Source organism: Bubalus kerabau, chromosome 17 (genome assembly GCF_029407905.1).
Source record: "Bubalus kerabau isolate K-KA32 ecotype Philippines breed swamp buffalo chromosome 17, PCC_UOA_SB_1v2, whole genome shotgun sequence".
NCBI lineage: Eukaryota > Metazoa > Chordata > Mammalia > Artiodactyla > Bovidae > Bubalus > Bubalus kerabau.
In genome coordinates, this window is record NC_073640.1 from 67,728,701 (window position 1) to 67,753,436 (window position 24,736).

At 55.1% G+C, this 24,736-nt stretch overlaps 1 protein-coding gene and 1 pseudogene across 1 annotated transcript; both read left to right on the top strand.

Annotated features, from left to right (window-relative positions):
- The first annotated feature begins 233 nt into the window (after positions 1–233).
- LOC129631456 (sentrin-specific protease 3-like) lies at positions 234–7,758 on the top strand (annotated as a pseudogene).
- Positions 7,759–8,042: 284 nt separating this feature from the next.
- Positions 8,043–11,061, top strand: LOC129631465 (leukocyte immunoglobulin-like receptor subfamily B member 4). The gene is made up of 6 exons (XM_055552496.1): positions 8,043–8,224; positions 8,374–8,409; positions 8,584–8,868; positions 9,096–9,398; positions 10,337–10,454; positions 10,823–11,061. The coding sequence occupies exons 1-6, from the start codon at positions 8,191–8,193 to the stop codon at positions 10,860–10,862; spliced, it is 816 nt and encodes a 271-aa protein (XP_055408471.1). The 5' UTR covers positions 8,043–8,190; the 3' UTR covers positions 10,863–11,061.
- The last annotated feature ends 13,675 nt before the right edge of the window (positions 11,062–24,736 follow it).

Below are 24,736 nucleotides of genomic sequence, written 5' to 3' on the forward strand. Positions count from 1 at the left end.
TCTGACGATGTAGACAACAGGCCAGTGGTTACCGGCGGGGAGAGGGGAGCAGGGAGGGGATTCACAGGCATACACTGCTGCGCATAAAGTAAACGTGACCCGGAAGCGCGGGAACCCTGAACTGAGACGGCAGGAGAGGCGGGGCCGAGGGAGAGGTGAGCCGGGAAGCCTGAGGCGGAGGCGCCCGCCCTCGGGCCTGTCTGCCCGGCTTCCCCACGCTAGGCTACGGGAAGATGAAAGAGACTCTGCAAGACTAGCCTGAGCCTCCTGGACCCGGTATAGCCCCCGCTTATCCAAGTCCCAGGCGGCAGCATCTTCGTTGGCCCCCAACCCCCTAAAGAAAGAAAGCAGAAAGTGAAGTCGCTCAGTCGTGTCCGACTCTTGGCGACCCCATGGACTGTAGCCTACCGGGCTCCTCTGTCCATGGGATTTTCCAGGCAACAATACTGGAGTCGGTTGCCACTTCGTCCTCCAGGGGATCTTCCCAACCCAGAGGTCAAACTCAGGTCTCCCACATTGTTGGCAAACCCTTTGCCTTCTGAGCCACAAGAGAATCCCCCAAACCCCGACTCAAATCAGGTGGAGGATTTGGGCCGGATGCTGGGTCAGGGACCACAGTGCCCCCCGGACGCCTCCCTGTCCCTCGGGCCACTTTTGACGCCTCAGCTCGTGAAGAGGAGGATGAAAACAGGTCGACGAAGGTGAAGATGAGGAGGGGGTAGCAGCAGCTTGGAGGCCGCCCCTCATTGGGCTCAGCTGGGGGCGTCTCACCGGCCTCGCCCTCCCTCGCTGCCACTCCACTGCAAGCTCTGGGGGCGCCACTGGGGCCGGCGGCGGACCTTGCACACCCCGAGAGCCACCTTTCACCCCGGGAAGGGGCTGCAACACCACAGGTGCCCTCCCCCTGCTGTCGTTTTGACTTCCCCACGGGGACCACCTCCTCCCTGGCCGGGTCTGCTAGGTGCTCTCATGGCTGAGGAGCGGGTGACAGGGTCTCCACCAGGGCCCTCTGGGGCCCCCGTGGAGGAAGGTGGATTAAGCTGGACTCCAACGTCTCCTCTGGGCCCTGACCGGGGTCTTGTCTCCTGGACTCTGCCCAGCGGCTTTGGAGGAATCACCTGGGCCACAAGGAGAGTGAAGTCTGGCACCCTGAGGCCAGCATCCTCATCAGCAGCACGTGAAGGGCTAGGGACCATGTGGCCCAGGAGCTCTTCCAGGCCCAGATGTGGGTGCTGCAGGAGAAGCCGAGCAGCCTGGCGGAAGCTGGGCAGGACAGCACCCCGCAGGAGGACCCTGTCTCCTGCGTGCAGAGCATCTCGGATGAATTCCTTCAGACAGATGGCAGCCTCGTCCCCCTCAGCACGGGTGAGGGCATGGAGGAACCAGAGGACGTTTTCCTGCCAGAATTGTCTGCACCTTCCAGGAAGGGCCTGGGGTGGCAGTGGAGCCAGCCATACCCGCGGATGCCAGGCAATGCCAGGCTGAGGGGCTTCCCATCACCCATAAGGGCATGTGCCCACCACAGGTGACTCGGGGACTCTGTCCATGGACAGAACTGGCTCAGTGACCCGGTGGCAGACGTGGGTGGAGACCTGGCCACGGACACGGTCCCTGAAAAGGTGCACTTCTCCAGCAGTTTCTTCTACGATGAACTCCGTACCACGGGTCATGACGGGGTGAAAGGGTGGGCCGAAAACGTGGACATCGTCAGCAGGGAGCTCCTGCTCGCCCCGTGGGCCCTCATCTCTGCTGACGTCAGGCAGCACACCTGTTCTGACTCTCAGGGCGCCCTGTACCACCGCTGCCCTCAGCCTACGGCCAGGTATCTGCAGGCAGAGGCCAGGAAGACAGACCAGCTGGACCTCCAGCACGGCTGAAAGGTTCCTTCAACATGAATGTGGCCGGCAGAACAACGCCAGTGACGGCAGCGCCTCTGTGCTGCAGGGCTGCCCGCACCTGGTCCTGTCTCAGCCGCTCAGCTCCGCTAAGCAGGACGCGCCTGAGATTCGGCGGCCGATCTAGGAGGAGCCGTGTCCGCAGACGGGGCCAGCCTCGGGGCCCAGGCCTCAGGCCCGTCGTTAATGAGCAGTGGAACGTGCAAGACCCTTCCCAAGCAGCTCCACTTCCTTTGGTCTCTAGCCTCTTTCCACCCAATTCTCTTTGGTTTTCCATATTTAAATGTTTTAACTGATTTCTGTATTTTTGTTTTCTTTGAGCAAATACTTGCTGATTTCTGATGTTCAAGGGGTGGCCATGGAAAAATCCCCAATTTCCCGCTGTCTGTAGGAGAGTATGGCCTTGTGGCCTGGATGGGGCAGCACCTGCCTTCCATGTGCAGGGCAGGCGGTGAGGGGCAGAAAAATCCGGGCATGGTGGGTGGGTAACGGGGTTATTGCCTGCCAAATCTTCAAACATTATATATTATATATATATATATATATGCCATGGTCCCTGCTCTGTAAACAAAGGATCCTTTGGTGATAAAACAAAAAATAAATAAGTCACAAGGATATCTTATATAGCATGTAGCCAATATTTTATAACTCTGAGTGGAGTATAATCTATAACAAAAATTGAATCACTGTATATAATATATACACTGTATATACTACTGAATGTTTTAATTAAATCAACTATGTTTAATTAATATACATTATATGTCTATAATATAGACATATATTACACATACCTTGATTGACATGCAAACAGTTATAGGCTTAAGTGCTTGTTAGGGCTTCCCTGGTGGCTCACATGGTCAAGAATCTGTCTGCGATGGGAGAGACCCAAGTTCGATCCCTGGGTCAGGAAGATCTCCTGGAGAAGGGAAGGGCAACCCACTCCAGTATTCTTGCCTGGGAAATCCCATGGACGGAGGAGCCTGGTGGACTACAAGCATGCATGCTAAGTCACTTCAGTTGTGTCCGACTGTTTGCGACCCTGTGGACTGTAGCCTGTTCATAGTAATAATGCAAATAAATGAATAAATAAATTACTACATGGGAAAAAGAGAAAACTTTAGAGTAGAATGCCAACTTATCAATACAGAGGGAGGGGTGGAAAGAGAGCACCATTATTTAGTTCCCCTCATGTCAGGGGAGACTCATCCACAATTACTAACAATGGCAATTGTGTGTCTGCCAGACGTATGTTGTACGTCTCCCAATACTGGACGAGAACCCAGCATCTATCCTGACACAGATCGAATTCCAAGGGAGAACTGGGGACTTTGCCGTGAGAAGCCAGTCACATGCCTGCTTGACGTGACCAGGCGATGAGCATGCATGACCAGGGTGGGGAAGGGGGGACACCTGGGCTCCTGACACCATGGAGATGACCACAGCCTCATTTCTGGGCTTCTGTCCAACAACGAGTGACCTGGGTCAGCTCATCCGTCCACATGGTTGGCAGAGGTTGAAGGTCATCTACAAATCCTGTACCCCTGAAGGCGGTCTGGGGCCCAAGGCACCAAGACTGGGGGGTCATGCAGATTCTGGGGGGCGGCAAAACAGGACAACCACAGGCAACATATGCTTCTGGGTGAAACCCTGGACCAAAAGGAAAAACTGGGGCTGTCTGGCAGGTGACTAAATGTGAATTGGGACTGATGACTTGGTAAAATTTACGTCAGTAAAGACCTCCAAATTGGCAGATTCAGGGTCACGTAGACAAGTGTTCATGTCTATGGGAGGCACACACTGGTGTTTTTACGGTAATGATGCTTTATCTCGGGGCTTCCCAGGTGGTGCACTGGTAAAGAATCTGCCTGTCAATGCAGGAGATGGAGGAGATGTGGGTTCAATCCCTGAGTCGGGTGTGGTGGTTTAGTCACCAAGTCGTGTCCGACTCTTGCGACCCCGTGGATTGTAGCCCACCAGTCCATGGGATTCTCCAGGCAAGAATACTGGAGTAGGTTGCAATTTCCTTCTCCAGGGGATCTTCCTGACCCAGGAATCAAACCCGGGTCTCCTGCACTTCAGGCAGATTCCTTACCGACTGAGCTATGAGGGAAGCCTAGGGTTGGGAAGATCCCCTAGGAAACGGCAACCCTCTCCAGTATTCTTGCCTGGAAAATTCCCATGGACTGAAGAGCCTGGTGGGCTACAGTCCATGGGGTCGAAAAGAATTGGACACAGCTGAGCGACTGAGCACATGCATACTTTATATCAGAAAAACATCTGTGTGTCTACATGTTTCTGTGTGTGTACACACATATGTAGCAGACTCACTCTCCCGCCGCGTCCCTCCCTGACCACGTCATTCTCTTCCAACAGCTCTCTCTCTACATCTGCTTCTATGTCTATCTCTATCTCATTTGGGTAAAATATTACTCAACTGGGAATGTAGGTCAAGATGATGTCGGAAAAAAGGCAATTCTTGTAAGTTTCCCTGTAAAACAATAAAATTACTATAAGATCACTTTGAATGAGGAGATTTAATAAGAGAGTAAGACATTTGTGTGCTGCAGGTTGCTCCTGTTTACCTTGAAGCCACGTGGGCAGAGCTGGGGGCGACTATGACCTTCTCAGGGCTGAGATCCTCTGCGATCTTAGCACAGTCTGAGCGCTGGGTCTGGGATATCGTGGAAGCCAATTTCTAACGTCATGCAGGTGCTTGCCTCGGACCCTGAAGCTAAGATGAGAGCCCCCAGAGAAATGTCATTTCTTCCCAAGCCTTACCCACTCCCCACCCCCACCTCCGCCGACCTCCCACCTCTCCCTGAAGCTCCTCCAGCGCTGCCTAGCTTTGTAATCCTGCTTTCCTCCCCTCACTCCAGCTCCACAGCTCAAGCCCAGAAAGTGAACAAGCATAACTGGAGAGGATGCGGGTCCTGGGTCCTGGCAGGAGAACTGGGTGGGGAGGGTCTGGGCTTCGGGATGAGGAAGCGTGGACGCTTCTGTCTCTGTGATCCCAGACACAGCCCTGCCCCGTGCTGGACCCAGAGAGGAGTGTGCAGGACTGCACGGTTTCGGGAATCTCGGCATGAAATGAAGTTTATCACTCCCCAGACACAGCCGTGCGTGATTCGCTGTCTGAGGAGGGCAAACAGCTGGGCAGCCCAGTGAGTCCCGGCTTGCTATGGGGGACTCCCACACGGTCTTGTTTGGTTCCTCATGTGGGATCTTAGGTCCCCGGCCAGGGGTCGACACTCCTGCCCCCTGAAGCGGAAGCGCTGAGTCTTAACAACTGGACCACCAGGGGAGTGCTGCCCTGCTCTTTTGAATAAGGTAAAGCCGGGACACTTCCCCTCCTGTCACTCATCTCCCAGCAGCTTCTGACCTCAGCCTTCCTCTTGAAATAGGACGCCCCCGGGCTGCTGGGATGCCACTGCTCAGCGGGGGCCCTCCTGATGCCAAGTGGGCCCCGCCTTCCTGGTCCTCTTAACGTGATTCCTTTGAATTGGTGCTGTGTCCATGTCTCAGATGGTACTGCTGCCAGGGATGGTTGCATAGTGTGTGCACTGCACAAGAGAGTCCCGGGGGTCTGAGATGCTTGCCCTTTCTTATTCACACAGAAACCCGTGTAGACTAGCCTCACCCTAGCCTAGGATCCCCTGTCTCCCCTTCACTCCATTTCCTCTTCCCTCCGGCCCTGTGGACTTAGATGCAGTGGAACCACCCAACAATGTGCCTTGGGGGGCACCTATAGGCATTGGGCACCTCCTCTCACAGGAAGGGCACCCCAGCCATTGTGTTAACACATGAGACCAGTCTGTATTTTAGGTTGTCAGATCCCAAAGTACAGCTGCACCCTCTGTATGCTCATCATTCACAAGTATTTCCTAACCCACCTCCTTCCTGAGAGCCAGCCTTATGTAATCAGCGACCCATAAGCCACCTGCCCAGTCCACCCAGCAGGCAGCTCAGTAGCACGTGGACAACTTGCAAAGGCCTCTTACTTTTCAGGGCTCATCACTCCCAAACACCCAAACGTTGCTCTCAATCCTTTCCCTTGTCATGGCAGCGTCTAGAGACACTGATTGGCTGGTGCGGTGGACTGACTTACACATACACATGTTTACGTGTGACTGTGTCTCGCTGCCCTGTGCTGCAGTACACGGATCTTGCGCTGCAGGGGCCACCGCTCCAGCTGCAGTGTGTGGCCTCGGCAGTCGAAGCACGTGGGCCTGTGTGCTCTGCAGCGTGCGGGTCTTAGTTCCCCGGCCAGGGATGAACCCGTGTCCCCTGCCTCGCAAAGCAGATCCTTAACCACCGGACCACCAGGGAAGTCCTTCTTTATTCCTATTAAGGTATTGTTGATGTGCAGTATTATCATCGTTTCAGGTGTACAATCTAGTGATCCAAAATTTTTACAGATTATACTCAAAATGTTATAGACTACATATAAAGTTATTATAAAATATTGGCTATATTCTTGACTTACAGCCATTATCTTGGAGTAAACACATTGGCACACATTTTCATAGCCTATCATGAATACCATGAATATCTGACAAGACTATTTCAAGAGAGGAAAACTCGAATCTCAGTCTCCCAAATCAACTTAGATTGAAAAGAACTTTTAAAAATGGGGGGGGGGGGAGGGAGTCCGATTGTAACCTGATTGCTCAATTCACACAAGCAGTGGGTGATTAACACATATTTAAATAAATATCACGGCAGCCAGTGACTGCAGCCACGAAATTAAATGCTGGTTGGTCTCTGAAAGAAAAGCTATGATAAACCTGGACAGTGTACTAAAAAGCAGAGACATCTCTCAGCCAACAAAGGTCCGTCTAGTCAGGGCTATGGTTTTTCCAGTAGTCATGTATGGATGTGAGAGCTGGACCATAAAGAAAGCTGAACATCAAAGAATTGGTTCTTTTGAACTGTGGTGTTGGAGAACACTCTTGAGAGTCTCTTGGACTGCAAGGTGATCGAACCAGTCAATCCTAAAGGAAATCAACTCAAAATATTCATTGGAAGCACTGATGCTGAAGGTGAAGCTCCAATATTTTGGTCACCTGATGTGAAGAGCTGACTCATTGGAAAACACCCTGACGCTGGGAAAGATTGAAGGTGGGAGGAGAAGGGGACAGAGGATGACAGGGTTGGATGGCATCACTGATTAGTGGACATGAGTTTGAGTAAACTCTGGGAGATAGTGAAGGACAGGGAAGCCTGGAGTGCTGCAGTCCGTGGGGTCGCAAAGAGTCAGACACAACTTAGCAACTCAACAACAAGTAAATATCAATTTCTCCAGATAACTCAGAGATCTAATTCAGCTTACTGTCATAGAAGTTTTAGACAAAAAGCACAGAATGAAGAAGAAAGCCCTGCCCAAGGATCATGGAGCCCCGAGGAGCCATGAAGGACCCAGGGGCTTCTTCCCAGGAGGGCAGGGGACAGCGATACAAGAAAAAGACAAGTCCCTGAAGGGGGCTGTGATGGGGGAAACCCACACTCCGGGGCAGGGGAGGAGTCAGTTTCCTTCCTTATTCCCTGAGCATCTCCTCTGGGCTCTCGGCCACGCAGACGGCACTGAGCCCAGGGAGACGCTGACCGTGTGCCCCTCATAAAGAGCAGACTTGTGGACACAGAGAGGAGGGAGAGGGTGGGACGAATGGAGAGAGTAGCATGGAAACACGCACACCAGCTCGTATAAAACAGACCACGGGGGAATGTGCCCTGTGACTCAGGGAGCTCACACAGGGGATCTGTGACAACCTAGAGGGGAGGGAGGTTCTAGAGGGAGGGCATGTGACACATATGGCTGATCCATGCTGATGTATGGCAGAAACCAGCACCATATTGTAAAGTAACGATCCTCCAATTAAAAAAAAAAAAGTGTCTCTGGGGATCTGAGTCCTGTGGGCAGCAGGGGCTGGCATCCTCCCTGAAGCATCTCCAGGGCCTCATGACCCCAGCCATGGTGAGGACCCCACAGGGACCTGCTGATGGGCGGGTAGAGAAGGAAGCAGACCCCGAGGCGAAGCTTGCAGAGGGAAGGAGCCTGGCCTTCCTCATCTGGAAGGGGCGTCTCAGGAAGTCACGGGGCTGGCTTCCTGCTCTGTCATGGAGACAAATGCCAGGCTTCCTGGGAGGGACAGTTCTTCTTTCTGTGGGGACACTGAAGTGACACCCTTGACGAGAAAAATCCGCCTCAGGCTGCCAACAGCCTGTGGGTCTCTCTGTCTGGAGGGCACCCAGGTCTTCTCCATTCTCACAGCCTGGACTGCAGGGAGGAGACGCCATGGCCCCCACCCTCCCTGCCTTGCTCTGCCTCGGTGAGATGAGGTGGGGAGGGGGGAGCCCTGGTCTGGAGAGACCCCCCAGCCAGCCTGCTCCATCAGGGGACCCCAGACCCCAGGAGGCTCCCGGGGAGGAGAGGCACTGCTCTCTGAGGGCACACCTCTCACAGGGCGCTCTCTTCCAGGGCTGAGTGTGGGCCTGAGGACCCAGGTGCAGGCCGGTGAGTCTGTCCCAGGGCCCAGCTCACTCCTCTCATGGGGATATGGGTCACCCCCAGGCTGCGGGGAGCGGGGGGCAGCTCGGGGCTCATGGAGTGGGGAGTCTGGGAGGTCTGGGCTGAGAGCCGGGGCCTGGGGGGGAACACCCCGTGAGCCTGCCTCTGATTTCCTTCCAGGGACCTTCCGCAAACCCATCATTTGGGCTGAGCCCAGCTCTGTGGTCCCCTCGGGGAGCCCCGTGACCATCTGGTGTCAAGGGCCCCTGCATGCCAAAAGCTTCAGCCTGAAAAAAGAGGGCAGCTCAGCCCCCTGGAACATACATCCGCCACTAGAGCCCTGGGACAAAGCCAGCTTCTCCATCAGGCACGTCACAGAGCAGCAGGCAGGGAGATACCACTGTTCCCACTTCATCGGAGTTAACTGGTCAGAGCCCAGCGAGACCCTGGAGCTGCTGGTGGCAGGTGAGGAGCCAGCGGGTCAGTTGGGGACCAGACTCTGCACAGGCCCCACCGGGGAGCCCCAAGGGTGATGCTGGGACCAGGGGGAGGGGTCCCAGGGAGGGACAGAGAGACGGGGGTTGGGAAGGGGAGAGACTCGGAGAAACAGAGACAGCACTGAGGGGCCAGAGAGGCCCGCAGAGTCTTGCTCAGAACCCGGGCCGGCGCCTGCACCCCCTTCCTCTCTGCAGGACGGCTCGGAGACAGACCCTCCCTCTCGGTGCGGCCGGGCCTCTCGGTGGCCCAGGGGGAGACTGTGACCCTGCTGTGTCAGTCAGGAAACAGGACGGACACTTTCCTTCTGTCCAAGGAGGGGGCAGCCCATCGCCCCATGCGTCTGCGCTCCCAGGACCAAGACGGGCGGTACCAGGCCGAGTTCTCCTTGAACCCTGTGACCTCAGCCCACGGGGGCACCTACAGGTGCTACCGCTCACTCAGCACAGACCCCTACCTGCTGTCACAGCCCAGTGAGCCCCTGGCGCTCATGGTCTCAGGTGAGGCCCTGGTCTGTCCCTCTCACTCAGCAGCTCGGGGCTCTGCCTTGGGAGCGCAGGGCCGTGGTGGAGGAGGGGACGCTGAGGGAGGGGCCCCATGACAGAGGGGCCTCAGAGCCTGTGCCCTGCCCCTTCCTCCCTCACCAGGGTCTCAGAGGGCCAAGTGGGCAGTGTGAGGGTCTCAGGGAGGCCACAGGGCCGTGCATGGCAGAGGGGAGTGAGGTGGGGACTCCGGGTCAGCCTGGCGTACGCCTTCCTGGGCTCATTCCCAGGACCCAGTCTCCCAGCCACAGACCCAGATCCGAACCTGGGGAGTCTCGGGGCTCTCTGCTCAGGGAAGACAGCCCACCCCAGGGCGCTTTGATATTCTCTGGGAGAACAAGGCCCCCTCAGATCGTCAAGGGCCGGTGGGGAGTCAGGCGGAGATGACGGGGGAGCCACAGGCTGCAGGGGCCTGAGGCTGCTGCATGGGAATCAGTCTGGGAAAGAGCAGGCCCATCCCAATCCATCCTGCCCCCGGAAGCTCCAGGGATCACCCCCTCCCCAGGCAGAGTCAAGCTGACAGAGGCAGAGGGCTGAGCCAGCGCCTGTGGGGGGCGGTGATGGGTCCATGGGACCCCGCAGACCACCGCTCAGGGGTGGGCCCCACCCTGTGGTGTCTGAGCTCCGTCAGCTCAGAGTCCTGAGCAGGAACGTCTGAGACAGTAAGATAGAGAGGCCTCGTGACACGGCCCACCCACAGCCTCCCTTCAGGACCCTCGGGCCCCGTTGACACCCTCCCCCAGCACCGCGGTCAGACCCGCGAGTGGGAACGAGGACATCGTCCCCGTCAGGGGCTGGGCTCCGGGGCCACGTCTTCTCCCAGGAACGGGTGCCCTGGGCGCACACCCCGGTTCCTGGTGACGGGGCCAGCGCTGACCAGTGCGCCCTCAACCCAGACTACACGGTGCAGAATCTCATCCGGGTGGGCCTCGCGGCCTCGGTCCTGCTGCTCCTTGGGATCCTGCTCTGCCGGGCTCGGCGCGACCACAGAGAAGCCCGAGAAGCAGCCCGGAGGTGAGAACCGGGACCTCGCACCGCCCTGAGCGCTGGAGCCCGGGAGGCGAGCTTCCGGCCCAGGAGCTTCTAGAAGAGCCTTTGACCCCGGGGGAGAGACGCGCCGCTGGGCGGGAGGAGGCCCCGGCGGCAGCGGGGCGCTGGGGGCTCGGCCTTGGCTCACGGGGCGGGACGCGGGGGCCCCTCCCTCCCAGGGCGGAAGCCCCGACTCCTGTCTCCGCTCACCCCCGGCTCAAGGCACCTCCCAATGCTAGGGGGCGGGTCCTCGCCCTGCATGCCGGTAAGCTCTGTCCACTTATGGAGGACGTGAGCTTCATTGTTAATGCCAGCCGCCTCTGGTGTGCGCTAAGACCTCCATCCCTTCTCAGAAACAGAATGATGTGGACTTCTCCAGGGTTCCAGAGTTAAAACTCCGCCTGCCAGTGCAGGAGCTCGGGTCTGATCCCTGGTTCCGGAAGATCCCAGCTAAGCCTATGTGCCCCAACGACTGAGCCCGCATGCCCCCGCGCTCTGCAGCAGGGGAAGCCCTGGGCTGCAACTGGAGAGTAACCGCCACTCTTCACAACCAGAGAAAAGCCCGGGGGCAGCAGCAGTGAAGACCCAACACAGCCAAAAACAAATAAATAAATACTTTTGTATATAAAACAGATTGTCATGTAAGAAACTGAATAAATGGGTGAAGGTGGGGCCCCACCGGGAGCAGATGGATCCAGAACTCTTCCCTGAACCCCCTGGACCCCTCACGCCCTGCTCTCATCAGATGACACCCGGTGTCGTTTCTGCAGACACCATCGCTGCGAGGGGACACCCTGACGTTTGAAGTGACAGCCAGGTGCTCTGCTGGTAAACAGCTAAGGAATACAACAGTTTATAAAGAGCCCAGATGTGTGAGCTGTGTGTCCCCTTTGGTGCAAACGCTCTCCGTGGCCAACCTCAAGGAGCCCGGGTGAATGCGCTGAAGGCCGGGTGGGAAGGAAGGAGCAGGCTGACTTTCCCATAGGAGCGAGTCTGATCCAGCCAGCCCCCACCGATGGCCCCACGCGCACAGATGTCTCCTTTGTGTTAGGTTAGATCATTTCCATGTCAGTTTCAAGCCCCACTTTCCACGAAATCAGATGCCAAAACCTTAGTTCATCAGACGAGGGGGAAAGAGAAAACTATGCAAGTACCAGTTGCGGGAGAAAACACGGAGCACTTTGGCTCCAATACTTTGCAGCTTGAAGGGCAAACCGCCTCAGTAATTTGGGGAGGAAATAACAGCCATCAGTTAAAAGGGAGAGACACACAGCCCCCACCCAGAGTTATGTAACTGAGGGGGAAATTGTGCCTAACCACCAGTACACAAACAGGAGAGTAAGGTCAGAGGGTCGCTCACATCAGACAGATCACAGAAAACCTCACAAACATGAATGCATGCGATGGAGCTTTTTTTGAGTTAAGAGAAGACCGCACTGACATACTGAGTTAACAAAAAGTTAAGACAAAACTCCTCAGAAACCATTTGCTAGTGATTCTCCCTTGTAAAATACATTAACACCAGTCTAGAAAGATCTGCAACCTGTTGCTAGTATTAGCTTTCCAAAACTGCTGGGAAACCCGCCAATCAGTTGCTGTACTTGGAAACCTCTGGTCTTCCAGGCACGCCTCTCCCTTCCTCCCACACCGACCCCCAAACCACTGCGGGTTTCCCGGGGGCGTGGGGGGCCCTTCCTCGACCCACTGATCTGAACAATTACAGGCGCTGGGTTGCTGTGCTGGGTCAGCAAGGACCTTAGGCTTCCCAGGGCAACAGCATGTCCACCTTTGTTCTCTCTCTCTTAGTGGAGCAGACGGCCATAGTTGAGAGGAACTAGAAGTGGCATACATGAATTATTTGGCTTTTCTTTTTTAGTGTAAACACAAACCAAGCCAGTGCTTGGCAACGGTCCAAACCTCTGGTCCTCCCCCGAAGGTTCCCCTAATGAAACCTTGAAGCCCAGCTCCCTCTTACTCAGATCAGAATTTGAGTGCAAAGAGAAACAAGGACCCTCTTTGATGACATATATATATATATATATATATATACACACACACACACACACACACACATATACACACACACAAACACACACACAAATATATACATACACATACACCCACACATATATATAGACACACATACACACACGTACACACACACATACATACATACACACATATACACACATACACACACATATATACACATATATATATACACATATACACACATACACATGCATATATATACACACACATCAGTTCAGTTCAGTCACTCAGTCATGTCCGACTCTTTGCAACCCCATGAATCGCAGCATGCCAGGCCTCCCTGTCCATCACCAACTCCCGGAGTTCACTCAGACTCACGTCCATTGGGTCAGTGATACCATCCAGCCATCTCATCCTCTGTCATCCCCTTCTTCTCCTGCCCCCAATCCCTCCCAGGATCAGAGTCTTTTCCAATGAGTCAACTCTTCGAATGAGGTGGCCAAAGTACTGGAGTTTCAGCTTCAGCATCATCCCCTCCAAAGAAATCCCAGGGCTGATCTCCTTCAGAATGGACTAGTTGGATCTCCTTACAGTCCAAGGGACTCTCAAGAGTCTTCTCCAACACCACTGTTCAAAAGCATCAATTCTTCGGTGCTCAGACTTCTTCACAGTCCAATTCTCACATCCATACATGACCACAGGAAAAACCATAGACTTGACTAGATGAACCTTTGTTGGCAAAGTAATGTCTCTGCTTTTGAATATGCTATCTAGGTTGGTCATGACTTTCCTTCCAAGGAGTAAGTGGCTTTTAATTTCATGGCTACAGCCACCATCTGCAGTGATTTTGAAGCCCAAAAAAATAAAGTCTGACACTGTTTCCCCATCTATTTCCCATGAAGTGATGGGACCGGATGCCATGATCTTCGTTTTCTGAATGTTGAGCTTTAAGCCAACTTTTGCACTCTCTGCTTTCACTTTCATCAAGAGGCTTTTTAGTTCCTCTTCACTTTCTGCCATAAGGATGGTGTCACCTGCATATCTGAGGTTATTGATATTTCTCCCAGCAATCGTGATTCCAGCTTGTGCTTCTTCCAGCCCAGCGTTTCTCATGATGTACTCTGCATATAAGTTAAATAAGCGGGGGGACAATATACAGCCTTGACGTACTCCTTTTCCTATTTGGAACCAGTCTGTTGTTCCATGTCCAGTTCTAACTGTTGCTTCCTGACCTGCATACACATTTCTCAAGAGGCAGGTCAGGTGGTCTGGTATTCCCATCTCTTTCAGAATTTTCCACAGTTTATTGTGATCCACACAGTCAAAGGCTTTGGCATAGTCAATAAAGCAGAAATAGATGTTTTTCTGGAACTCTCTTGCTTTTTCCATGATCCAGCGGATGTTGGCAATTTGATCTCTGGTTCCTCTGCCTTTTCTAAAATCAGCTTGAACATCAGGAAGTTCACGGTTCACGTATTGCTGAAGCCTGGCTTGGAGAATTTGGAGCATTACTTTACTAGCATGTGAGATGCGTGCAATTGTGTGGTAGTTTGAGCATTCTGTGGCATTGCCTTTCTTTGGGATTGGAATGAAAACTGACCTTTTCCAGTCCTGTGGCCACTGCTGAGTTTTCCAAATGTGCTGGCATATTGAGTGCAGCACTTTCACAGCATCATCTTTCAGGACTGAAATAGCTCAACTGCAATTCCATCACCTCCACTAGCTTTGTTCGTAGTGATGCTTTCTAAGGCCCACTTGACTTCACATTCCAGGATGTCTGGCTCTAGGTCAGTGATCACACCATCGTGATTATCTGGGTCGTGAAGATCGTTTTTGTACAGTTCTTCTGTGTATTCTTGCCACCTCTTCTTAATATCTTCTGCTTCTGTTAGGCCCATACCATTTCTGTCCTTTATCGAGCCCATCTTTGCATGAAATGTTCCCTTGGTATCTCTAATTTTCTTGAAGAGATCTCTAGTCTTTCCCATTCTGTTGCTTTCCTCTATTTCTTTGCATTGATCACTGAGGAAGGCTTTCTTATCTCTTATTACTATTCTTGGAACTTTGCATTCAGATGGGAATATCTTTCCTTTTCTCCTTTGCTTTACACTTCTGTTCTTTTCACAGCTATTTGTAAGGCCTCCCCACACAGCCATTTTGCTTTTTTGCATTTATTTTGCATGGGGATGGTCTCGATCCCTGTCTCCTATACAATGTCACGAACCTCATTCCATAGTTCATCAGGCATTCTATCTATCAGATCTAGGCCCTTAAATCTATTTCTCACTTCCACTGTAATATCATAAGGGATTTGATTTAGGTAAGGAGCAGCAGCTGCACTTTGCTGGAGCAGCCGTGAAGAGATACCCCACATCCAAGGTAAGAGAAACCCAAGTAAGATGGTAAGTGTTGCAAGAGGGCATCAGAGGGCAGACACACTGAAACCATACTCACAGGAAACTAATCTAATCACACTAGGACCACAGCCTTGTCTAACTCAATGAAACTAAGCCATGCCCTATGGGGCAACCCAAGATGGGCGGGTCATGGTGGAGAGATCTGACAGAATGTGGTCCACTGGAGAAGGGAATGGCAAACCACTTCAGGATTCTTGCCTTGAGAACCCCATGAACAGTATGAAAAGGCAAAATGATAGGATACTGAAAGAGGAACTCCTCAGGTCAGTAGGTGCCCAATATGCTACTGGAGATCAGTGGAGAAATAACTCCAGAAAGAATGAAGGGATGGAGCCAAAGCAAAAATAATACCCAGCTGTGGATGTGACTGGTGATAGAAGCAAAGTCCGATGCTGTGAAGAGCAATATTGCATAGGAACCTGGAATGTCAGGTCCATGAATCAAGGCAAATTGGAAGTGGTCAAACAGGAGATGGCAAGAGTGAATGTCGACATTCTAGGAATCAGCAAACTAAAATGGACTGGAATGGGTGAATTTAACTCAGATGACCATTATATCTATGACTGTGGGCAGGAATCCCTCAGAAGAAATGGAGTAGCCTTCATGGTCAACAAAAGAGTCTGAAATGCAGTACTTGGATGCAATCTCGAAAACGACAGAATGATCTCTGTTCATTTCCAAGGCAAACCATTCAATATCACAGTAATCCAAGTCTATGCCCCAACCAGTAATGCTGAAGAAGCTGAAGTTGAATGGTTCTATGAAGACCTACAAGACCTTTTAGAACTAACACCCAAAAAAGATGTCCTTTTCATTATAGGGGACTGGAATGCAAAAGTAGGAAGTCAAGAAACACCTGGAGTAACAGGCAAATTTGGCCTTGGAATACGGAATGAAGCAGGGCAAAGACTAATAGAGTTTTTCCAAGAAAATGCACTGGTCATAGCAAACACCCTCTTCCAACAACACAAGAGAAGACTCTACACATGGACATCACCAGATGGTCAACACCGAAATCATATTGATTATGTTCTTTGCAGCCAAAGATGGAGAAGCTCTATACAGTCAACAAAAACAAGACCGGGAGCTGACTGTGGCTCAGATCATGAACTCCTTATTACCAAATTCAGACTTAAATTGAAGAAAGTAGGGAAAACCACTAGACCATTCAGGTATGACCTAAATCAAATCCCTTATACACACACATACACATACATATATGTATATATGTACGTGTGAACTTGTGTGCTCACTGATGTCCGACTCTTGCGACCCCATGGATTGTAGCTCACCAGGCTCCTCTGTCCATGGGATTTCCCAGGCAAAAATACTGGGTTAGGTTGCCATTTCCTCCTCCAGGGCATCTTCCTGACTCACGGACTGAACCCACGTCTCCTATGGGTCCTGACTGGCCACTTCCTCCCATCCATTACAAAAGCAAACCGAAAAACAAAACAGGATTGAAATCCCAACTCAATCCGCACTGTGATGCGGTTCACAAAAGGAAACGCTGCCAGATGTGTGAGCAGCGCCTAGCCACACACAGCAGCAAATAGGCAAGCACTACTTCTGCTTCTCAGGAAACATGACGGCCAGCTCTGCGCATCTGTCCAACTCCTCCCCAAAGGTGGTCACACCTGCACACGTGCATGCACGCGCACACACACACACTTTTACACACAAACCACCTGGCGTCAGAAGCACCAAGAAAAACATGCAACACCAGAGTGGCTGGAGTGAGGTGTGCGCAGATTCAGACTCCAGGGCTCACATAGCTGGGTCTGGCGCCCTGGCGGCAGGGCCATCATGAGCCCGGAGCAGGGGCGCCCTGAGGGCCGGGAAGGGACAGCTCCGGCTGGGCTCCATGGCCTCCATGGCGGCAAGACTTGGTGCTCACCACTGTGGTGGCGAGGCAGCCCAGGGGAGCCCCTGTGGTCACATGCAGGGCCATCGGAGGACAGGACAGGGCATGGTGTGCTGGCCTCTCTGCATCTCCTGCTGGGACCCTGGAGGGCACGTACTCCACTTCACTGCCCACCTTCCGGCCCTCGGGTCTGCCCGGGGAAGGGGCGCCCATTCCTGCTGCAGCCAGCACGGCCACCACCTACAAGAGCCAGAAGCTGCAGGTGGATGCCCCTCAACCAGGTCCTGGGGGTGCACCTGTCCCCAAAGGCACGCTGCTGAAATTGCCTTGGCTACACACACCATCTCTTCCTGTTCGGCCTGGAGGCTGAGAGACAGAGGGGACCGGAGTTCCGGCGGGCCCAGCCCCAGAAACCACAGCCCACCATGATCCTGCACTCCCACTTCTCGGCATCGAAGACCAGTGACCCACTACCGAGGTTCCTCTCAGTCCCAAGTCAGCAGCGGAGATTCTGTGGCTGGTCTGAATGGCCGGCACAGCCCTGGGACTCAGCCTTCTGCAGGAGGCGGTCGGGCTGGCAGCGCTGGCCTTTCTGAGAGCCCTCTGCCAGCTGGACACTCAGACCTGGCCCACTTCCCAGGCGGTACACGGATACAGCCTCTCAGCTGGCAGAGAGCACCTGGAGCCCAGGGGTGGGGGGACTGTCAGGGGAGGGCGTGAGGACTGCAGAAGCACTGCACCCCGGGCGGAGGTCCGGCGGGGAGACCTCCTTCCAGCAACCGCCCACCACCCCGGGTGTCTGGGGCAGTTTGCGAAGCCACCATTAGGACTAAGGCAGTCCTTGCAGAGGCGGGCAGAAAGGATGGCAGTGGAAGGACACCCTCCCCTCCTGTCCCCCAGATTCAGGAGGTTCAGGTGGAACAGTTCCGGGACGCCCCCCACCCCGGGTGCACTAGGGGTCATCACCTAGGGACTGCAGCTGTTGACCCGAATCAGGGTGAGACGGCCCCCACGCCCACTCGCCAGGGTTCCTGAGCCCGACTGCCACCCAGTCCTCTGCGTGAAGGCCTCAGCCCTCAGCGGTCAGGAGGCGGGGCAGGGCCAGGACGGGGAACAGTGCCACCCTTGCTCATGCAATGCTCTGAGGGGCAGTTCTCACCAGCATAGCCCCTTCCCGTTCCCCTGTCTGCTTCCACACACCGAGCAGAGCCCTCTCTGGAGTGGCCCCCAGGCCTTGCCTCTCCCCAGCCTTAATTACCCCTTCTCTTCCAGCCACTGGGCAGTCCAGCCGACCTGGAGAAGCCCCCTGCTCTAACACCCCTGCCCAGGGGAGACTGGGAGGCAAGCTGACCACCGCGGTCTTCACAGACCCCGGAGGCAGTTCAAATAGCGAACACGGTAGGGCTTGAGAAATACAGGACGCTCTTGGGGAACATTTCGCTGAGCCCCAGGCCACCCAGACTGCCTGAGACGAATGCGCAGCAGAGTGAAGGCCCAGCGGCAGGAACCAGGGCGGGGCCAGGCAGCAGGGCCAGGCAGCAGGGCGTCACTGTGGCCCCCCTGCTGAAGTCACAGGCAGGGCCAGGTACGGGCGGGTTCCCCCCAAGCCTGCCCGTGATGGAGGCCACCGGCCCCTGGAGAGTTTGGGACGCCAGCCCCCGTATCAGAGCAGAGCCACAGGCCAGAGAAGGGCCGGGGAGCCCGGCGCCCAGGCGCTGTCAGAAACACCTCAGGTTGAAGAAGCCCAGGGCGGCAGGGAACTCCCTCACGGGGACCGTGAGCAGGCTGGCGGTGACGTCGGGGACGAAGACCGCTCCGTGAGGCCGCGGATGGGCCCCTAGTCCCGGCTGGTCTGGACGGACCCGGAGAGGCCCTGCCGGCGCCGGGCAGGGCCCCAGGAGGAGCTTCTCTTCTCCCCGCCGTCTTCCCAGCTTCTCCCGAGGTCGGTAGGCCCTCCTGCCCGGGGTGTGCGGCGTGGACATGGTCTCTCTTGCCTGCAGGGATGGAGCAGCTGGCCGCCCGGCGCCCCCAGGTCCCTTCGGACGTCTTCGGCACCCTGGCCGGCTCGTGAGCCTCCGGGCCGACTTCAGCGCCGGGGCCAAGGGCTGCGGCCCGCTTCTTCGGGATGGGATGCTTCAGTTTGGGGTTGCCTACCAGGATCCGGGCGGCCTCTGAGGCACCGGGTGAGTCTCCAGGCCGGGGCCCCCGGGCGTCTAAGTCGGCTCATCCTCTCCTTCTGAGGACTAGGAGGACCGGGAGGCCGGAGAGGACGGAGAGGAAAGAGAGGCTTTGGACTGGAGGGGGCGCCGGGTTCCTGAGCCTGGAGCGCCGCCTACAGGTGGACATACCCGTGCGCGTCCCCGGCCTGCCCCAGGGCGCTGGCCGCGCTTCCAGCCTCTCACCTGCCCCTCGGGTTCCTCTTCTGGAAAGCCGAGGCAGGCTCGGGTCGGGGTGTCTTCCTTGGCGCCCAGCCGTTGCGTCTGGGGGGCCCGTCGCCCCACTTGACCAGGCACCCGCGCTCGCCCTTGCGGAGCCGATGGCTCAGGCTGTGTGAGGCGCGGAGAGGTAGACCGGCTCGGTGGGGCTCAGCCCCTCCCGGCAGCCATGCGCCCCGCCTGGAACCGCCCCGCTCCGCACCGCCGCGCTCCGTCCCGCACCGCTCCGCACCGCCCCGCCCCGCGCGCCTGGCACAGCACCGCCCCCCCCCCCCCCCCCGCGTGCGACCCACCCGGACCGCAATGCCCTCAGCTCACAGGCACAGCCACCAACGAGCTCCGACCCGCCCTGCGGTGGAGTTTTAAATGACAGACAGTCACCAAGTTCAACTACTACAGTAATACAGACCAATTTTCAAGCATGATAGCGAAAAAGTGAAGAAACACTGTGTATGTGTGTCATGTATCCCGCTGCATCCAATTCACAAGGAGACGCACGTGTTACTTGGGAGGAAGAACTTTGTGGATTCTTAGGACTAGAGGAAGATGTGCTGGATGAAGAACAAGCTGGAATCAAGACAGCCGGGAGAAATATCAATCACCTCAGATATGCAGATGGCACCACCTTATGGCAGAAAGCGAAGAAGAACGAAAGAGCTTCTTGAAAGTGAAAGAGGACAGTGAAAAAGTTGGCTTAAAGCTCAACATTCAGAAAACTAAGATCATGGCATCCGGCCCCATCACTTCATGGCAAATAGATGGGGAAACAGTGGAAACAGTGACAGACTTTATTTGGGGGCCGGGGGGGGGGTGTCCAAAATAATTGTAGATGGTGACTGCAGCCGTGAAATTAAAAGACACTCCTTGGAAGAAAAGTTATGACCAACCTAGAACAGCATATTAAAAAGCAGAGACATTACTTTGCCAACAAAGGTCCGTCTAGTCAAAGCTATGGTTTTTCCAGTAGCCACGTTTGAATGTGAGAGTTGGACTATAAAGAAAGCTGAGCGCCAAAGAATGATGCTTTTAAATGGTGCTGTTGGAGAAGACTCTTGAGAGTCCCTGGGACCGCAAAGAGATCCAACCAGTCCATCCTAAAGGACAGCAGTCCTGAATAGTCTTTGGAAGGACTAATGCTGAAGCTGAAACTCCAATCCTTTGGCCACCTGATGGGAAGAGCTGACTCATTGGAAAAGACCCAGATGCTGGGAAAGACTGAAGGCGGGAGGAGAAGGGGACGTCAGAGGATGAGATTGTTGGATGGCATCACCGACCCAATGGACGTGAGTTTGAGTAAACTCTGGGAGCTGGTGATGGACAGGGAGGCCTGGCATGCTGCCGTCCATGGGGTCACAGAGTCGGACACGACTGAGCTGAACTGACAACTAGAGGATGGAAAGCTCCCACGTGACCTCCTGGTCCTCACACACGGAGGAGGGGGCGGGGGCACTGTCAGAGGGAAGCTCAGGGGCTGCTGGAATGCGGTCCTGTCCCTCCTGACCCACAGGTACTGACTCCTGTCTGTGGCTCCTTACTGGTGAGCCGTCCCTTTGCTCCATCACCCTCCCTAGCTTCTCACCTCTGAGTGGAGCGGGGCTGAAGCAGGCTGGGGAAGGCCAACCCCTGCCTAGGGGCTGATTCACAGCAAAGTAGCCGTCCATCAGTCACGGCAAACTCTCCACACACTCTCAGCGTGTTTCCACACACCATGACCTCAGCTGCCCGATCGGCATCATGAGTCCAGCCAGACGATGAGCCGTTGACCAGGGGGAAACAGGGCCTCAGACACACACTCTACCACCGGACGACATGAGGTGCAGAATTTGAATGGGGTCCATGTCAGTTTCTGAACATAAAAATCAAGAATCTCAATCTGGCTGGAGGTCGCCACTATGGACGTGAAGGGTTCAACCCTATGCGCGGTAGGGTGGGGTCACAGAATGTTTGGTTCCAGAGTGAACCAAATCAGGAAGCCTGGGCTCTATCTGGTCCTCAGTGAGGGCAGTGGGTGGAGGAGAATGCTCATGGAGGGAAGGGCGTCCCTCTCCTCTGGAGTTCCTGTGCCCAGGTCCTCGCAGCGACGAACTAGAATGAGCCGATCAAATACAAAAGCGCAGCTGTAGAGCCGGGATCAGCTACATAATTTAGGGGAACAGTGAAAATCGAGAATGCAGGGCCCCACGTTCACATGTCAAGACGGTAACCGGAGAGCATTAAAGCCAGGTGGAAGCCTGTCTGATCGCAGAGCCCCGCCCACGAGCGGCTCTGCACGCAGCAGTGGGCAGCCGGCGGGTGCACACCGCGGTGCCGCCAGGACTTCCGGGGGGCCTCCTGGGGCCCCGCCCATGTGGGTGCCGCAAGCACACCACACACACCACGCACTCCACCACGAAACTACGAGGTTGGGGCGTCTCTTTTGTGAGGGTGCTCCCAGGTTCATGCGGGAATTTACCTAAAACACACGGGATTAGGGCAACGGTCTAAACCACTGACGTGTCTGACTCCAGGAATCTGCCTGCTCTGCCACACGGTTCCCAGCTCAGACCTACCCAGTGCCGCCCTGAGGAGTTGGCAGGACCCTCACGCCCACCGGCATGGTCGGATGTCATCTCAACCCCAGGCTCTCTAACCAAGGCCGGCAGCCGCGCACAGGGGAGTCAGGCTCTGGGGTCAGGTTTGCCGGGCTTCCATTCCCAGATGGAAATTTCTGGAGATCTGAGCCTGAAGAACAGACCCAGTGACCCTGAGCCTTGGTGCTGTCATCGGGCGAATGGAAAGGCCCCGGCAGAAGGAGAGCTCTGATGACAGGCCCTGAAATAACGGGCCTGACACGAGTCTCCCCTCCCTGAGAGAACTTGCGTGTGGAGAGGAGGAAGCCTGGGGCCTCTTGATCAGAGGATCTCTCTGCACCACCATCCCGGGTGTGCAGCCTCGTGTGCCGAGCACTGAGCAGGTGACGACTCGGGGCGGGGGAAGGAGGGACGCTCCGAGCTCCGGCGGCAGCAGGCGCCCTGAGACCCCCAGACAGGACAGCTGCCCCGGTCCCTGCAGGTGGGCAGCAAGTTCGGGCACCGGGAAGGCCCTCAGGAGGTGGTGCGGACAGGGCAGGGGCCCCGAGCCCTCCCCCGCTCTCTGCTTCGGTCCTCAGGGGTAAAATGGAAGCTGACACACAAACAGACGACCGAGGGGGGGGGGGGGGCGGGAGGTTCTGACAGGGTCAAGACGACTCAAGGGGGAGAGGACATTCTCTGAGACAAACGGAGCTGGGAAATTCGGATATCCACCCGCAGAACGAAGATCGATGTGACACACGCCACATAAAAAGATCAGCTCAGAATGGCTCCATGTGACAGCTAAAATTCTCTAAGAGAAAACAGAAAGTAAATCTTCATCTGTTGACTTGACAATAGATTCTTTGCTATGACAGGAAAAGGACCAGAAGAAAAGAAAAGAAAAGAAAAAGAAAAGATGAATTTCACCAAAATTTACCCTGGTGGTACCTCAAAAACACTCTCCAGAGTATAAAAGACAGCCAACAAAATTTGAAAAAAATATTAGCACATCGTCTAGTCAGAGTATAGTATCCTGATACATGAAGAATATCTTTAACTCAATAACAAGAAGTGACCCAATATTTTTAAAACAGTCAAAGGCTTAAATAGATATTTCTACAGAGAAGATATACAGGTGGATGGCTAGCACAGGAAAGGATGTTTAGAACATCTGTCATTAGGGAAATGAAAGTTAAACCACGATGAGATACCGTTGGAACTCAAGGAGATAGACCATGATTTGAGAAATTAACAACTGGTGATGAGGCAGTGGAGAAACCTGAAGCTGTGACATTGCGGGTGAGAATGGGAAATGGCTCCACCACTGTGCAAAGCAAGTTGGCAGTTCCTGGAAAAGCAAACCGGAATTAGCATTTGGCGTAGAAGGCCCATTTTGTGGTGCAGTTTCAGTTCTGCAAGATGAATAGGCTCTGGAGACATGCTGAGGCACGGAGTGCTGACCTGTGGCTGGCTACACCGTGCTGTGCACCAGGCGGCACAGAAAGCAGACCCCCTGTTAAGCGCTCCTACCACAATTAAAAAACAGAAAGCCGCCAACAGATACTCAAACATTTATGCAGGTATGTTCACTGAGGTAGCCACAGGAGACAAAAAAGGACAACAATCCAGATGTCCATTGCTGATGAGTGGATTAAAAAAACACCATTCACTGTTTTCAAATGGTATTCTGTCCAAAGCACAGAGACAGAGACCCCAGGATGCAGGAGGCTCAGTGGGGACAGACTTTCTTGGGGGAGAGGGGAATGTCCTCAGCCCGGATCTGACCCCAGACCTCAGGGCGCAGAGCAGACCTGGAGCGTCCAGGACATGTGGTGGGGCGGGCACTCACAGGGAACTCTCTTCAGGGCTGTGCTGGGGCCCAGGGGACCAGGGACAACCAGGTGAGCCCCCAGACCTCCTGCTTCCACCCACCACCCCTGTTCACTGGGGAGCACAGCGGGTCAGGGCCACTGGTGGCCCATCTGGGAGGGGCCTGGGTGGCAGCTGGGAAACCTGGGGGAGAAGGTGCCCTGACTCCTCAGCTCTGATTCCTTTCCAGAGGTTCTCCCCAAACCCTCCATCCGGGCTGACCCAGGCACCATGGTCGCCCAGGGGAGCCCCGTGACCATCTGGTGTCAGGGGTCTCTGCTGGCTGATGTCTACCCTCTGCATAAAGAGAGGAGCTCTGTATACTGGGAGGCTAAGGGCCCTCAGGGTTCCAGGAACAAGGCCAGGTTGCCCTTTGAATCCTTGAGCTCAAGTGATGCCGGGCAGTATCAGTGTGCATATCAGAGCAGGTACAGCTGGTCAGCACAGAGTGACCCCCTGCTCCTGGTGGTGACAGGTAAGAGGGCGGGGTGGGTCCCTCCAGGTCCCCCCCACCGTGGGAGCCTCCTCATGGGCAGAGGAGCAGAGTGTGTGCTTAGGGGGCCCCTGCCCTCCCAGCCCACACCTGGGGTCACTAGGGTGGCAGTCCCCCTTTAACACAGCCCCTCACCCGCAGGAATGTACAGGAAACCCTCGCTGTCGACCCAGCCCGGCTCGGTTGTGCTCCCCGGAGACAACCTGACCCTCCAGTGTCGTTCAGGCCGGCCTTAGCAGATTTGCTCTGACCAAGGACGAGGGGCTCACCCCTCCCCTCTCTCTAGAAGGGCAGCAGAGCCCCGACCTCCCCCTGGGCTGGATGAGCCACGCCCATGGCGGCCGGTACAGATGCTACAGTGGACACAACCTCTTCTACATGTGGTGGGCCCCCAGTGCCCCCTTGGACATCCTGATCACGGGTGAGGAGCCCCTGTCCTGGCCCAGGTCCCGACTGTCTGCTCAGGGCGCTGGACCAGGGTTGGCCTTTGTGGTGACGGGTCCGGGGAGAGGGTGCTGGAGCAGAGGCCCAGGTGGGGCAGGGGTCTGGGGGGGAATGTGAAAACAGGAGTGAGAGACACGGAGATTAAGGAAAGACACACAGACAGGCTGAGAGGAGCTGGGAGGGCTCACAGGGAAGCCCCCT